General features: G+C 32.4%; 1 protein-coding gene across 1 annotated transcript; it reads right to left on the bottom strand.

Annotated features, from left to right (window-relative positions):
* Positions 1-456: 456 nt before the first annotated feature.
* On the bottom strand, positions 457-13,498 carry LOC138331906 (ceramide glucosyltransferase-like). The gene is made up of 9 exons (XM_069279762.1): positions 13,339-13,498; positions 7,668-7,806; positions 7,251-7,353; positions 6,784-6,885; positions 6,220-6,335; positions 5,906-6,084; positions 5,531-5,617; positions 5,040-5,229; positions 457-4,760 (listed from the first exon to the last, which is right to left on the bottom strand). The coding sequence occupies exons 1-9, from the start codon at positions 13,437-13,439 to the stop codon at positions 4,599-4,601; spliced, it is 1,179 nt and encodes a 392-aa protein (XP_069135863.1). The 5' UTR covers positions 13,440-13,498; the 3' UTR covers positions 457-4,598.
* Between the last annotated feature and the right edge of the window lie 682 nt (positions 13,499-14,180).

Genomic DNA, 14,180 nt, shown 5'->3' with positions numbered 1-14,180 from the left:
CATGCACGCATGTTGGTACAACCAAGTTTTCAGTCTCTGATCTAGGCTTATCAATCCTATTTGATTATTCATAGAAATTGTCCCTTTTAAACAAATGTCTACGATCTCTTTCTATAGATCGGATTTACCTACATGTATATATCATAACAAATATTAATCCCGTGCTTTTTTTTTATCTACAGAGCAATGCAACAATATCATCCTCAAGTCTTTGATGATTTTCCACATGCTATAGTGTAATTCACCTTTTCTCGATTAGTATTCTTCCGATGCATCAAATCACTGGTATTATAATATAAAAAATAATTCTGCTAGCAGCTTTTGTTCTGTAGTTCATTTGCTACTTGCCAAAAAGTTTCCGTCCTTGCACTGATGTAAAATATTTAACAGCACCATTAGGTTTTGCACTTGAAGCAACAATTCCTTAGATATATCAGTCAACAACAAACACACATATGCATTACATCTTGGGTTTTTTTATTTTCATTAAAAAAGTTTGTTATAAAAGCATAGTTTCCTCTTAAATGTTTTTGCATATACGTGTTTAACTTGAAATATTTTCTCTACACACATTTTCGTCATACCAAATTACAAGCAATTATATTATTCTTAAAAAATGCACGATGAGAAATATTCCTCAGAAGTTAAATCAAAGTCATTTGTCATTTTGTTACCTGGACTTTTATCAGTGACAGGGATAGGTATTACAAAACCAAGCAACAGTTTACATTAATTTCCATTAATAACAGAACAGGCCACTAGCAATAGACAATGTTGAACAACATTCTTCGAACATTATTACCTGCGATATTATATAAATCACATGTTTATTGAAAGAGAGTGAGACAGGAGAACAGTACTATATCAATTTTGACTGTATAGATAGCTTCTTTTCACACAAGAAATGAACTCTCCAGTACCTTAAGATACCGAGGAAAAGGCTATCACAAATATCAAATAATTAGCATCGTGTAACATCAGTTAAACTACAGCATGAAAAACAACAAAAATAGTTATACCATAATGCATTAGCACCTAATTCCTGACACCAGTTTTACCTCTCCTAAACAATGGACTTCAGCACAACACTGTGATGAAAATTCTAGATGGACAGCCGAGATGTATCCGAGATAACAACAGATTACTGTCATATGAGGATAGACAAATATTCAACATGATGACAGAGGTCCATCATACCTCAAAGATACTGTAGGGATCGACTTGACCAAAATCAATCAACACATATCAAAATTATAGAAATATAATTTAATCAAAACAATTTGGAATTCTTTTAAATATTGCCCCAGTGCTTGCCTTTAATGTTTTAACTTGATTACAAATATTACACAATAACACATTAAGTGCATAATGCTTTGATCAGTGACGCCAAAACAAACGGTATCATCACTTTGAATCAGTTTCCTAAAAGAATCTGAAGCAAAAATGTAAAACATATAACATCTTAAATAATTGGAAAGCTTTTCTTTGTTAAAATTTTGCTTCTGTAATAACAGTTCAATACAAGGGAGAAACATAAAACAACAAGTAATCAGAACATAGGAGATTTCAACACAAGCTGGAACATGTAAAGGTCCTTAGTCAATATATAAATAATCATAATATAACAATCTCAACTCATTGTCTGGCACATGCCAATGCAAGCCTTCATATCCTGCCCCGGGGGTGGGGACTTGGACAGTCATAAGCCTTGGGGACATAGCTATTTAATGGGAATTTATATATACTTCCCATGACAACATACATATTATAGATTAAAGGTAGCGATACTTCTCCGTCTTTTCCACAATGGCAGTATTTTTTTCTGTCATTCATGTTTGATTGGCAAAGTATAAATCTTCCAAGATTTTTTTCATTCTGAATTAAATTTCCATTTAGATTTTTCAATGTGATGATTATGTGTCTGATATTTATGTCCATTATTGCTGTATTTGCAGTGATTTGGTTGGAACTAATCAGATGACAAGTTTAAAACTGTATTACATCATATCACATTGCTATTCACTATATTACACTTTTGGTAATATATCTATAGGCCTCTTTAATTCAAAAATCAACCTTAACCACCAAAAGACATGAATTACCAGAATTAACAGTGGAAAATACATCATAGCAGTATCTGTCAAGTTACATTTTAGCTAGCTATAGTCTCTAGCAAATAGATATGTTACCCCTTCACACATTATCAATAACTAAATGTAAAAAAATAATTATACACAGTTCATTTACATCACACATTTTAAGACAGATGGTAAATTTGACAAGTTTACAGTTTTTTCAGTCAATATAAACATGATCACTTTAGCACAAAACTAATGATATATTAGAGACTTTCCATTATTTCATAAGCCCATACAACGTTCTTGTTTATTAATTTTGGTATAATTGTACATGGCAATTTTTCTACATTCTTGATTTTGAAGATTTCTGGGGTGGGGGGGGGGGGGCTCTATCAAGATTACAACTCAAATATAATGTTGCACTGCTGTTTAAGATATTCAGTTTCAAATTTCCAGGATTAATTTGTACGTGTAAACAAGGTAGATTATATTCTGATATAATTATACTTAAAATTACATTCCGATGGAAAAATTAAAGGACTTATTTCAGATTTATAATTTGGTATTAATGTAAAAAAAGGACGTAAAATTGTTTGTATCAAATCAAAATTAACCATTTTAAGAAATTTGATTAAACTAAAATTTTCTTAGTGATGTAAATCACATAAAAATTAGGCAGATATTGTATTAACACCAATAAATCACAATCCATCATTAGATACAGTACTTGTGACAAAATTTCTAAAATGAATAATAATATCATACCTATATGTGCCACGCAAAAATAACCGAGTGCCCTTGAAGTTAGTGTTGAAATGTCTCCTGTTCAGATAATCATTACTTACAGACTAAAGTTGGTAGAGGATTGGACACAAAAACAACACAGACAAATACAGACAAAAAGTACATACATATCTGAGGGCAAAGGTCGGACAAAACCAGCAAATGGTGATACAGCCATGCTTTATATGGAACACAGGTAGCTATAGATACTTACTTTTTTCACCAAACAATTTTTAACAAATTGATTTATATATATATATACTTAATGACAAAATGACCACTATCATCTTTTGAGTCAATTTGACTTAAACTGAACTCTTTTTTTCTCTCTTCAACTCATTAACTATATTAAAAAAAAAAAAAATTCCAAAATTTGGTCTTATATTTTAATATATATATACAGGGAACTAACTAAGTTTTTTTAATAGATGGTTGAAAATTAATTATAGGTGGTTGGGGGCCATAAGCCCCAGTGGTGGCCAATACTTATTTCTGATAAAAATAGCCGGTCGTAAACAAAGAAATATACAGCTGTTTTTGCCGGCAATCGGCTTTTAACGAGAACCCTGATATAGCATGGAATGTTCATCATTTGCTATAAGTCTTGTCCTAAGGTATTGCATTGATCTTTGATCAACGCACTGTCGTCATATCTCTGCTGGTCCCTCACCAACAGAATCAGACAGGCAGATAATTAGATAACTTAACGTACACAACAAACTTGATACCATCTATAGCTAACATAGCACTGTTACTTGAGTTACCTCCCTTACTCCTGCAGTTTCTATATTTCTACAATTTGCATTGATTTCCTACATGATTTGCTCATAATGATTTTTTCCCCTTTCACTTTGATTACTCATAAAATTTAAATTAGTTTCATGATTTTTCAACTTATATTTTATTGGTATTTTGCTATTTTGGTTCTTCGATCAAAAATATTTTACTACAAAATTGTGTTTCCTGCATTTGTTACATAAAAAAAATCACATCAAGGAAGTAATTGGTCCTAAAAATCTTATCGAGAAACATAATGTGTGAGAAAAAGTGAAAAGAACTAAATACATGCAAATTCAACAATACATGCAGCATATGGCACAATAATAATGTGCAATATCAACTAACAATATTATCTTCAAATTCAAAGAGATTGTTTTGGAGCTACCATGATTTTACCCAACATATAGAGATAGTGTTAAAACAGATTCCGTATGACAACATACAAACAATCCATTTCTTCATTATGAAGAGTTATCTGCCCCGATGAATAGTATTGGTTTATGTGATGGTAAATCATGTCATTTTCTTTTTTGTGATGTAACTCTCACAACGACGAATAAAAATCAATTCTTGTTCACAGGAACAGATAACCAGTTCTGGTATTGTTTGATGATAAGATTATGTTTCTTCCAGATTTTCTTTTTACATCTTTGCCTTTTAAAATATTTCTCCACAAGTCAAGCTGTTGGGTGTTTTAAGTGTTCCTTTCACATGTATCAAACATATAAAGGTTTAATTCCATAAGCCAAACACATTTCCCATGAATCTGCATTCTGAAAACATTCTATGGCAATTCCCTCCGGTAGTTTGCACTTCATACAGAAAGATTTGAATTGCTGATTAACACTATCTCCGAAACAGTTAGAAGTGTTGGTCCTGATAAACTCCACAAATGGCGAAGACTGGCCTCAATGATGCGATGAAATGATGACGATGATGGTGAATGAGAAGATGAGTTTAAATCTCTGAAACAGACCCTCCCCAGTGCACTTTGTAACGTTTATGTCTCCACTGAATAACACCGTTTTTATGGCTTCTAAGTGACAACCAAAATGCCAGAGCTTCCCTGGAAATCCAGGCAACAAAAAACTCAAATTTGGAAAAAGGCAACGGTCCATTCTACAAAAAGAAAAGAAAAATATGAATATACAGACAATTATAAAATGATAACATTCATATTTTAAATACAGGTTTTAGAATTATTTATCTTTATTGTAGGAAATATTGGTTATTTTTATGCTATTAAATTAACAGAAAATCTATCATCATAATAAAACATTTTATTACCTGAGAATGGTGAAGTAAAAAGCTGAAGACCAACTCTTGATATCTTCACAATTAAAACAGTATTATATCGCACTAATAGTAAAATGTTATGTAAAAGAAGACATGACATACCTCGACGATTCGGAGGAGACAGTAATCGCTCAGGAACCACATGAGGATGTGTAGCAGGAAGACGCCCATGGGACTGACGTTGAACAGGAAGTCCATCGCCCATGATATACAAACACCCATCAACATACACTCTGACAGTGGCTCTAGAAACATAAGGTGCGGCAACATGGCTCCTCGTAGCTGTGACCACCTGTAAATCAATAAGCAATCATCAAATTGGTTCATGGATACAAAATATCAGAAATTATGTATGTAACATTATGTATTTTCACATAAAGGTTATATAGATCTTATATGAAAGAGACAAAAAATAACTAAGCATTTATACTCTGATGCAAAAATAACAATTACAAAAATTTTTAATCTCTTTAATTTCCTTTTTTTTAATGCATCAATTAGTATCAAAATGATTTCATACTTGTTTTTATTAGTCAATCAAAATTACTAATGAATGACAAGAAATCCTTTTTGCCATGACAGGAAAACCTTACCTAATTAAGCGCTTGTGAAAGTGTTCTACAGAACAGTTGCCCGAGTTTTGAATTGCTGGCAAACTGCAAAGCACTGTCTTATAATTTCTGTAATTAATAATACATAACATAACATAAATTAGTAAACTGTAGAAGTTCATGGAAATAGAGCTTATTCATAATCAATAGGCATTACAGTTACATGTATAGTACAACTTGTATATTAATGAAAACAGAAATTCATTACCATATCATAGAAGGTTCAACATTCTTTCACTTCAAAATGACAAATGATTTAACAGATTTGGTTATTACCGGTGCATAATATTTCAAAAACACAACTAAACAATAATGATTAAACTATACATTACTACTTATTATAGACCTTTTACTTACTGTTTGACAATTTCTTTACAAATGAAATAATCCTCTGCCAAGTATTTGGAAAATACTTGAAGACCTCCTACGTTTTCTAGGAGTTCTTTACGAAACATGCAGCTCATCCCGGTGGAACAGTTTATCCCAACAGAATTTGCTGACAGACTATTTCTGGCTTGAAATGTACCGAAATATACCTGAAAATAAATAAAAGATAATATATTTTCTTTCAATATGACGTTAACTTAGATTCTGTCAAATAAGCCATGATAAGAATTGATGAAGATTATGAAAATTAGCTTGCACTTGTTTCAGTAGAAATAAAAACTCACTTGTTCATAAACTGAAGCGAACCCATATTTTCTGTGTGCTGTATAAGGCATTTGTAGAACAAGTCCAACATCGGGCTTCATGAAGCTGACCATGTTCATCAAGGTGTCAGGTCGCACTAAACAAATCAAAACAAAAAGCTTTAGCATACTGCACATGTGTTCCTGATATATATATAGTGTTTCAAACAGCACACAGTACATACTGACAACTTGGAACATTGGAAACAAAATATAACAGTAATCTACTATAGAGCAAATTCAAATTAGTAAACATTTTATCTAAATATAACAGACATTATCCTGTAAAAACTAAAAACAAATCTTGATTGCAATTATTCTTTTAAATATTCTTTAACTAATTAATTTGTCTTTGTAGATCCCCAACATTTCAGAAAGCCCTGAGCCCAGTATCATGAACATTCCTTCCGAAACAAAAGTTAAGTAAAAATCTTAAGCTCAAGAGGCTTCCTTAATAAATTTAAGGAATGTTCATAAAACTGGGCCCTGTACACGACGACAGTATATTTTCATTGATGTCGTCCCTAAGCAGTGATGAGTACTTACTACAGATACCACTGTCGGAGATGACTATCCAGTCATACTTGGCAGCTTCATATCCTCTCACCATGTTGTTTATTTTACCGTTAGGTCCAACATATCTTAAACCTGCACAAACAATAACAATAAAAAAGAAAATGTATTTGCTTGCATCAAAAATTTCAATTAAGAATATTTACAACCAAACAAACATAATTTATTGTCCAATTCCTGTATTAACTCATTCACCCCTGAGGACACATTTGAACTCTTCTAATCCAAAGACGGGAACAGTTCATTATGATTTTTCAGGGGTAAATGAGTGACATTTCACTTGCACACATGTGTATATAAACAAGTTTCACTATCCAAGGATTCACATCATGTATGCAACAGACATAGACAATATGATTTGTCGTTCTGTCATTTTATACTCCAAAACTGTTACATTAAGTGTTAATGTGTTGCTTGAACAACCAGACTACTATACTCACCTATAAATAATTTAGCATCTACTTTTGGGTATTTTTGAATTAGACTTTGAACCACCATAATAGCAGGATCATTTTCATCTTGGACAGAAAAAAGAAGTTCATACTGAAAGCGAAAAAAACACAACACAAAATTTACAAGACATCTCTGATATTTATCAATATTCTGATTTGAACACTTCTGAATTTAATATAATTTAATTAAATGGCAGCGTAAATTATAATTGGTTAAGTTTTTAATTTTGAGGTAAAAACAAGCTGACAATATGGCGACTGCAGGTGTCTAGTTGTTTTTCTTCATAAAACCATTTACATGTACTTATTATATAACAAAATAATAAATAGTTACAGTAATAACTGTATATGAACTTCCAGGCATGGTTATGGTATCATCTAGATTCACATATTAACAACACTTACTGCAGGATATTGTTGGCTGAAGAAAGTTTCTAAATTTTTGTAGAGGTTGGGATCAACCCCGGTTAGAGGTTTTAGGATGGATACCCCATGGAGGTTCTCGGGGTCTGGCTGAGGCACTGGGCGGTGCATAAGATATCGTCTACAACACACAAAAATAAACAGTTTTACAACTCATCATTCATATAATCAACTTCTTCTATAATGTATAATTATGGTGCTCAATTTGTATAATTTAAATGTTACAGAATTTTGGACAATATGTTAGGTAGTGCGAAAATACATGTATTTACATGTTTTTGTAAAGATTCAATATAAGCATAATATAGCTTGGTAAAAAAAATTTAACTTTTCTTGTCTTACAACTCAACCAGAAGAATCTATTCTTCTATAACTTTGTCTATCTGTATGTAGATTGAGACATCCCTAATTTATGTACATACAAGTACAACAATTCATGATCTCCACATACAAAGATAATTCTGATTATCAGTAACCATTCACCGATTTGATATAATGGTATTATACACAATTTATGGTAAGCTGTAGACTAGGGAATGTTAGGTGTATAAGAAAATTCAGGACAGCCATTCTGTTTTCAGTTGGCAGGGACTACCAATTTAATCCAATACACATTTCTTGTACTAGCCAAGTGCAGAGCGGCCACCTAACTTACCGGTACATTAATTCCATAAATAATGGCACAAAATAAATCGCCTAAAATTTACAGAACAATGATAAACTGTAGTGTCATATTGATAATAAGATGCATGTGGAAAAAAAAGTAAATGCATGGACTTAAAACAGACCTGTATGTACAAGAATTAACATAAACGGTACCATGTAGTGTGTGACCTAGACCTTATTGACACGATTCATAAATCGGCCACGTTTTGTATGAATGAGTGTATAGTAACACAGTACACATTGTCACACTCCAATAATCATAGAAGTCGGACACCTACCGGTATTATAATGAACATTCTTTTTTAGTCTGCAATGAATAGGGGGAGTGGTTGAGTAAAGACGGAGAATTCAAATCTATAGTTTACAATTTTCCAAATTTGATCAACCAGGAAGATAAAGAAGATACGGTTTAAAATTTTGACTTTCAATCTATCAATATCTTTACAAAATTAATGTTAACTGTTTTTTGTATCCTGACAGTAAAAATCCTACACCATGACCTAGATGTCACCATGACATTTACATGTAGTGTTACATTTCATGTTTGTTCAAATTAATAATAATTAATTGCCACATACTCTCATCATCAGTCTGCATGTACACCTATAACTTATCAATTTTTTCAAAGATTCTTAAAAATATTTTAATTAAAAGCATTAATTTTATACAGTTAACCCGATTTGGCCATGATATCATACATTTATTACATACAATGTATACATGTCCGTTATCATACGTCTGTAGAACAATTGGGTCACCATCACCGCACAACAATGTAAACAAAATGCCTACGTGAATAATATGTCTGGGCAACGACACATAGTTAGTTCAACTTAAGTGACCTTAAATTCTAGATTACATGAAACTGGCTGTCTGTTGTACAACTACCAGATAACAATGTTATTGCTGGGTAAAAACTAAACGTAAGGTACCCCAACTTATACAAATATTAAGCATATTTTTTAAAGTCTATATTTAAAAAAAAAAAATCCCTCGTTGAACTCCTCTAACGCAATGTTTCATTTTTTCATTGTGTAAAATATTTCAACTTGTTAAAATTGAACAATACCATAATACATTAATAATCATTCAAAATGTATGTAACAATGGCAAATGGGGCATAAGAGCTCAAGGCTGGACATCACTTACCAATCAAGGGGAAAATTTCATTACCAGTAATATTTGATATTTTGCCTTCATTTCAATATCTAGATCTATTCTACTGATATGAATATGAAAACATTGACTAATTTTGAAAAGAAATAATCTACAAGTTGTGTCTGAGAGCGTGACAGTTATAACCTTAACTGATAAACAACAGGACTGTCATATGTAAAGTGTAGGCACCTGTATAGCACATGATGTCCTGTATGACTCATGGTGAATCATTAAACCCGACAGTATTCATATTCCTGAATAGAACATTATAAAACTGCACCATATTGACTTTCATTATATGAATGCATATGATGCTCTCTTAAGATAATTTTTCCTTTTAATAAATGATCGGAGAATTGTCATGTGTGGAACCAAAAACTTGGAAATATCTCTCCTCTATAATTGCATGTTCAAACCACACCAACATGGAATAGCAAAATTTAAAGTTCAAAGATAACATTTAAATTATATATTGTTTAATTAACCTCCTTGAGACCAGAACTTCTATTATCATATATAGTTTGAGTATGTACAGTTGCTTTGATTTCCACAGGATTGTTTTAACTTTTAAATAATACAATTGTCAATGTAAGCTAGCTATAGACCTTTTGATGAGCCTAACAATAAATTGCAACTCAACACCATGTCTTCCTTTGCTTTATGTAAACATCTTTTTCAAAATTCAGTGGTGATAAAAACCTACTCTTACCATCCCTTCACAATAGTGAATTCAGATGTAAAATTTAACCCTAGAGTATTAGGTATCTTATGGGTGTAATAGATATGAACTGCTAATAGGAAGTATGTTTAAAATACAAAGCTAACACCCGCTCTAGTCACTCTATAGTCACGACATTTTGATTCATTTTCACAAAACCCTGTAAAATGAACCTAGCTCTAACGAAACGAATATGTTATCTACAAAACGATACCTAAAGGAAAACAACCTGAAACTTCTCCAGTTTGTATGCAGACAATAGACGGGGAAAAAGTTTTTATTGTTCATGTAACTACTCAACCTCATGTGACAAATACCATTAAAGTCACAAACAGGAAACACTTCCTTAGCTTTAACACTGCATACCATCAATGATATGTACATACCCTACATGTACATGGATCAGAACCCATTACCAAATTTAATGAATTTCAAACAAATATTCATCCTTATATACATTGTGTAAGTAAGACTAAGAGTCAATGCATTTTCAATCGAATGCATTTTTAAAATCTTTTGAAAATCAAACATTATTTTGAATTATAATTCAGTGTACCAATTAACTTGATTATATTATCTATAAGTACTACCAATGATCAATCCATATATTTTTTGTTAATTTGATCTGTAGCTACATGATGAAAGTGGTGATGAGTTTCATTATTTACCAGTATCTCCAAGTGAAATAAAAGTAATTAATGGTGCTGATGTAAAAAGGTAATCCCTGCTGTAGCATTAAATATACGTAGATGTACCTGACTGAATTTTGAAAAACTGACATTTATAGTTACTGTACTCATGTGTAATTAGATTTCATTTAGCAAATTTTGAGAAGAAATTAATTTGATTATATATAATCACATATGAAATCATGCTATAAAGATGAATTCTACATGTATATGGACACTTTTATTTCAAATTTTATATTCAATTGTTAAAGCTGACAATGCAAGTTAAAAAGTTTTAAATTGAGGTTAAAAAAATTAAGTAACTTGTATTTCAAGAATCGTTTATGAAACAACCCCCATTCGAGGTCAGCCATTTTTATTTTTCGCTCTGTGTGTATCCGGTGCTCTCACCGACCCCTATATAAAGCGCGTGAATCGACACACGTGCGCTCAGTCTATACACGTACATACACACCTGGCAGTTGTCCAGTGTGTATCACCTACCATTACGTAAACAAAACACTTACCTATACAGGTATGTGGGGCTTGTTTGGCAACAAAATACATCACAACCTCTAAGCTCTCATTTACATGTTTGTCAAAATAAAATTTCCACACCAATGAATAGAAATCCAAATGATTAACCGTCCACATATCTCCACGTATATTATCGTAACCGATGTACTCGACTGGCCATGTGCACGTGACTACCTGTCCCGAACAAGCGACAACTACTGTACCAAGGACACACACGTGTCGGTGTACGTGTAAAACCTAGTGCATATTGAAGTGTTTCATTAGCTCGTTTTGGATATTATTTGGGATTTAGCTGACAATACATTCATGTATTATTTCAATGAAACCTTGTCAGGTGAGTGAAGTGTTTATTTTCAGTTTGACATTGTTATTTGAAATATCGGGGCATGTCTATACGAGACAAGTTATGCTTGAAATGACGCACGTGTGTCTAGTTCCGTGCTTTATATAGGGGGTTGGCCAGTGAAGGTAACTAAGCAGAGCAAAAATAAAAATGGCTGCCACTTCCTTGGATACGACACTGCCTTAACTGGGGAATGTCTCAGAAACAATTTTCCAAAAAAAAAAAAAAAAAAAAATCATTATTTTTTTTTTAAATTTCCAATGCATGCTTTTTAACTTGCATTGTCAGCTTTAAGGCCAGTTCTTTTTAAACACATTGAAAATGTAATTAACTATGATTTATAATTAATGAAATTGATTGACAAATGTAAACAGATCTAGAGACACACTACACCTATAAATTACACACAATCTGATAACTGATATTGTGAGTTTAAATACACCTGTACAAAATTTAAATATATAGATCTTGGTTATCATAGGTTCACAACAGGTGACATATCTGCAGCAGATAAAAACGTCTGTGATAACCGAACCTACAAATTTAAAATGCTCTCTCAGTCCGATATATGAGTAATTACTATATAGAACCTCTCCAATATGTAATTTGCATAACAGCTATATCAAGATGATAAATTTCAAGTTTAGTTCAATAATTTGAATTTAATTTGCCATTCAGTCATCATACATACATAATGCGCTTACATGTATATAGTAAGAGTAGATACTGACACCAAGCTTAAACTTGAACTTGAACTTGGAGCATATCATGAACACTTTCATAATGGAGATTCATAAAATGTTACAACGTAAAATAAACCAATAGTATAATTTTAATACGTCATCTTCATTATCTTAAGTTGGGAGTTACTGGTACAGATTTTGATAATACACTGTCACTAATTAGTGTAAGCATAAAATCTTACATTTCTGAACAGACGCATGGTTAATTCAGGAATACGATTAGATTCATTCAGGACTCCGAATATAACGTGTATACAAATAAGATGCCCTCCAAAGCCACCAAGGCGTGAAGGGCTACATCTCTGCATAGTAAATGTGCAGTGGAGCATGCAAGATGGTTGTAGATTTGTAGGTCGATTCCCAGGTGTGGAAACGATGTTTAATGGCTTGTTTTCAGATTGAGCAATGTAGTTTTATTCGATTTTTCCACATCTCTTGACAATCTGTTACTCTTGTGATCATGTATTTTAAAAATAGCCAAATAATACCTGCATGCATACACGCGCGAACAATCAGTAACTAAGAGTATTAACAAGAGAAAATGGGCTTCGTCTTGTACCGGTGTCCCCGCCCATAACATTCCACTGTTTACAATACGTGGTCTATGTACGATATAAAGAAATAGTACGCATCTGATAATCTTTCTATACTGTAGAGAGGTTGTAAATTTCCAATTTTTGATTCAAATCACCAATCGTTCAATATTTTACATCCATAACGACCGTTGACATTTGCCATTCAATGACTTCCCGGTCAGCTTTTGGTTGTCGACTGCTTGACGACTGAAAATAATTCAAGAATACAACAGAACTATACTCACCCATAAAATAGAGCTACTGTATGCATTAAAAGAACGAACAACCATCCTAAAACTACTGCAATAGCGACGAAAAATAAAATAGTTTCTGCTATAGACATCATAACATCATGCCCTCGTTGAAGTTTTGCCTCGACTGCGAATCGAACAGGAACAAGTATTTTGTGACGTCACAGGTACATGCGCAATTATGTGAGTGTTCGTTATTTAGGTTTTTAATAAATGATCGGAAAGGTTTATCGGTCATTTTATTTTTTTAAAAACAACGCTCACTGGTAACAAATAGGGAGATAAGTATATATGTAGGACAGCAACAATTATTTGAAAGTGAGTAATGGCAACAGTAATATATAAAATAATCTTAAAATGTATGCTCCCCGTCGTGGGTGTGTATTGAAGTTTATTGACAGCGGTCTCCAAGGTTCAGTTTTGATCAACAGAGCTCATATACATGCAGCTTTGGCGTGAACGACAATATATCGAGGGGTACCGGCGTCATAATATACACAATAGTTAACAGGGTCAATATTTACAATATTTACAAATAACAACTGTATACATGGATCTGGATCTGCATTTTGTAGTTCCTGTGTAACTTAAAAGCTTAGTGCCAAAATCTAGTACGTGCATAGTGACATTGTCATTTGGACACTAGACTTTTAGTAGTATAGTTACTTAGTATAAGTATAAAGTTATGGTAAGAGATTAAGATGTCATTGTGGATGAGTACATGATTTCTTTTGATAATGGCTATTAATGCTGCTGCTGTTGTTGTTGCTGCTGCTGCTGAATGATTTATGATGCCGGATAATGATGTTACTGATGATGATTGTATGATGATAGTT

Source organism: Argopecten irradians, chromosome 9, assembly GCF_041381155.1.
Source record: "Argopecten irradians isolate NY chromosome 9, Ai_NY, whole genome shotgun sequence".
Classification (NCBI taxonomy): domain Eukaryota; kingdom Metazoa; phylum Mollusca; class Bivalvia; order Pectinida; family Pectinidae; genus Argopecten; species Argopecten irradians.
The sequence above is the reverse complement of the archived record's forward strand: the minus strand, read 5'-3'. Positions and strand labels throughout refer to the sequence as shown.

Excerpts from the sequence above, each read along its gene's own strand:
- LOC138331906 (XM_069279762.1), bottom strand. The coding sequence starts at position 13,439 with ATGATGTCTATAGCAGAAACTATTTTATTTTTCGTCGCTATTGCAGTA. Across the intron at positions 5,618-5,905 it reads TGTAAAGAAATTGTCAAACA|AAATTATAAGACAGTGCTTT; the intron begins GTAAGTAAAAGG and ends TATTAATTACAG. Across the intron at positions 4,761-5,039 it reads GTCTCCTCCGAATCGTCGAG|AATGGACCGTTGCCTTTTTC; the intron begins GTATGTCATGTC and ends TTCTTTTTGTAG.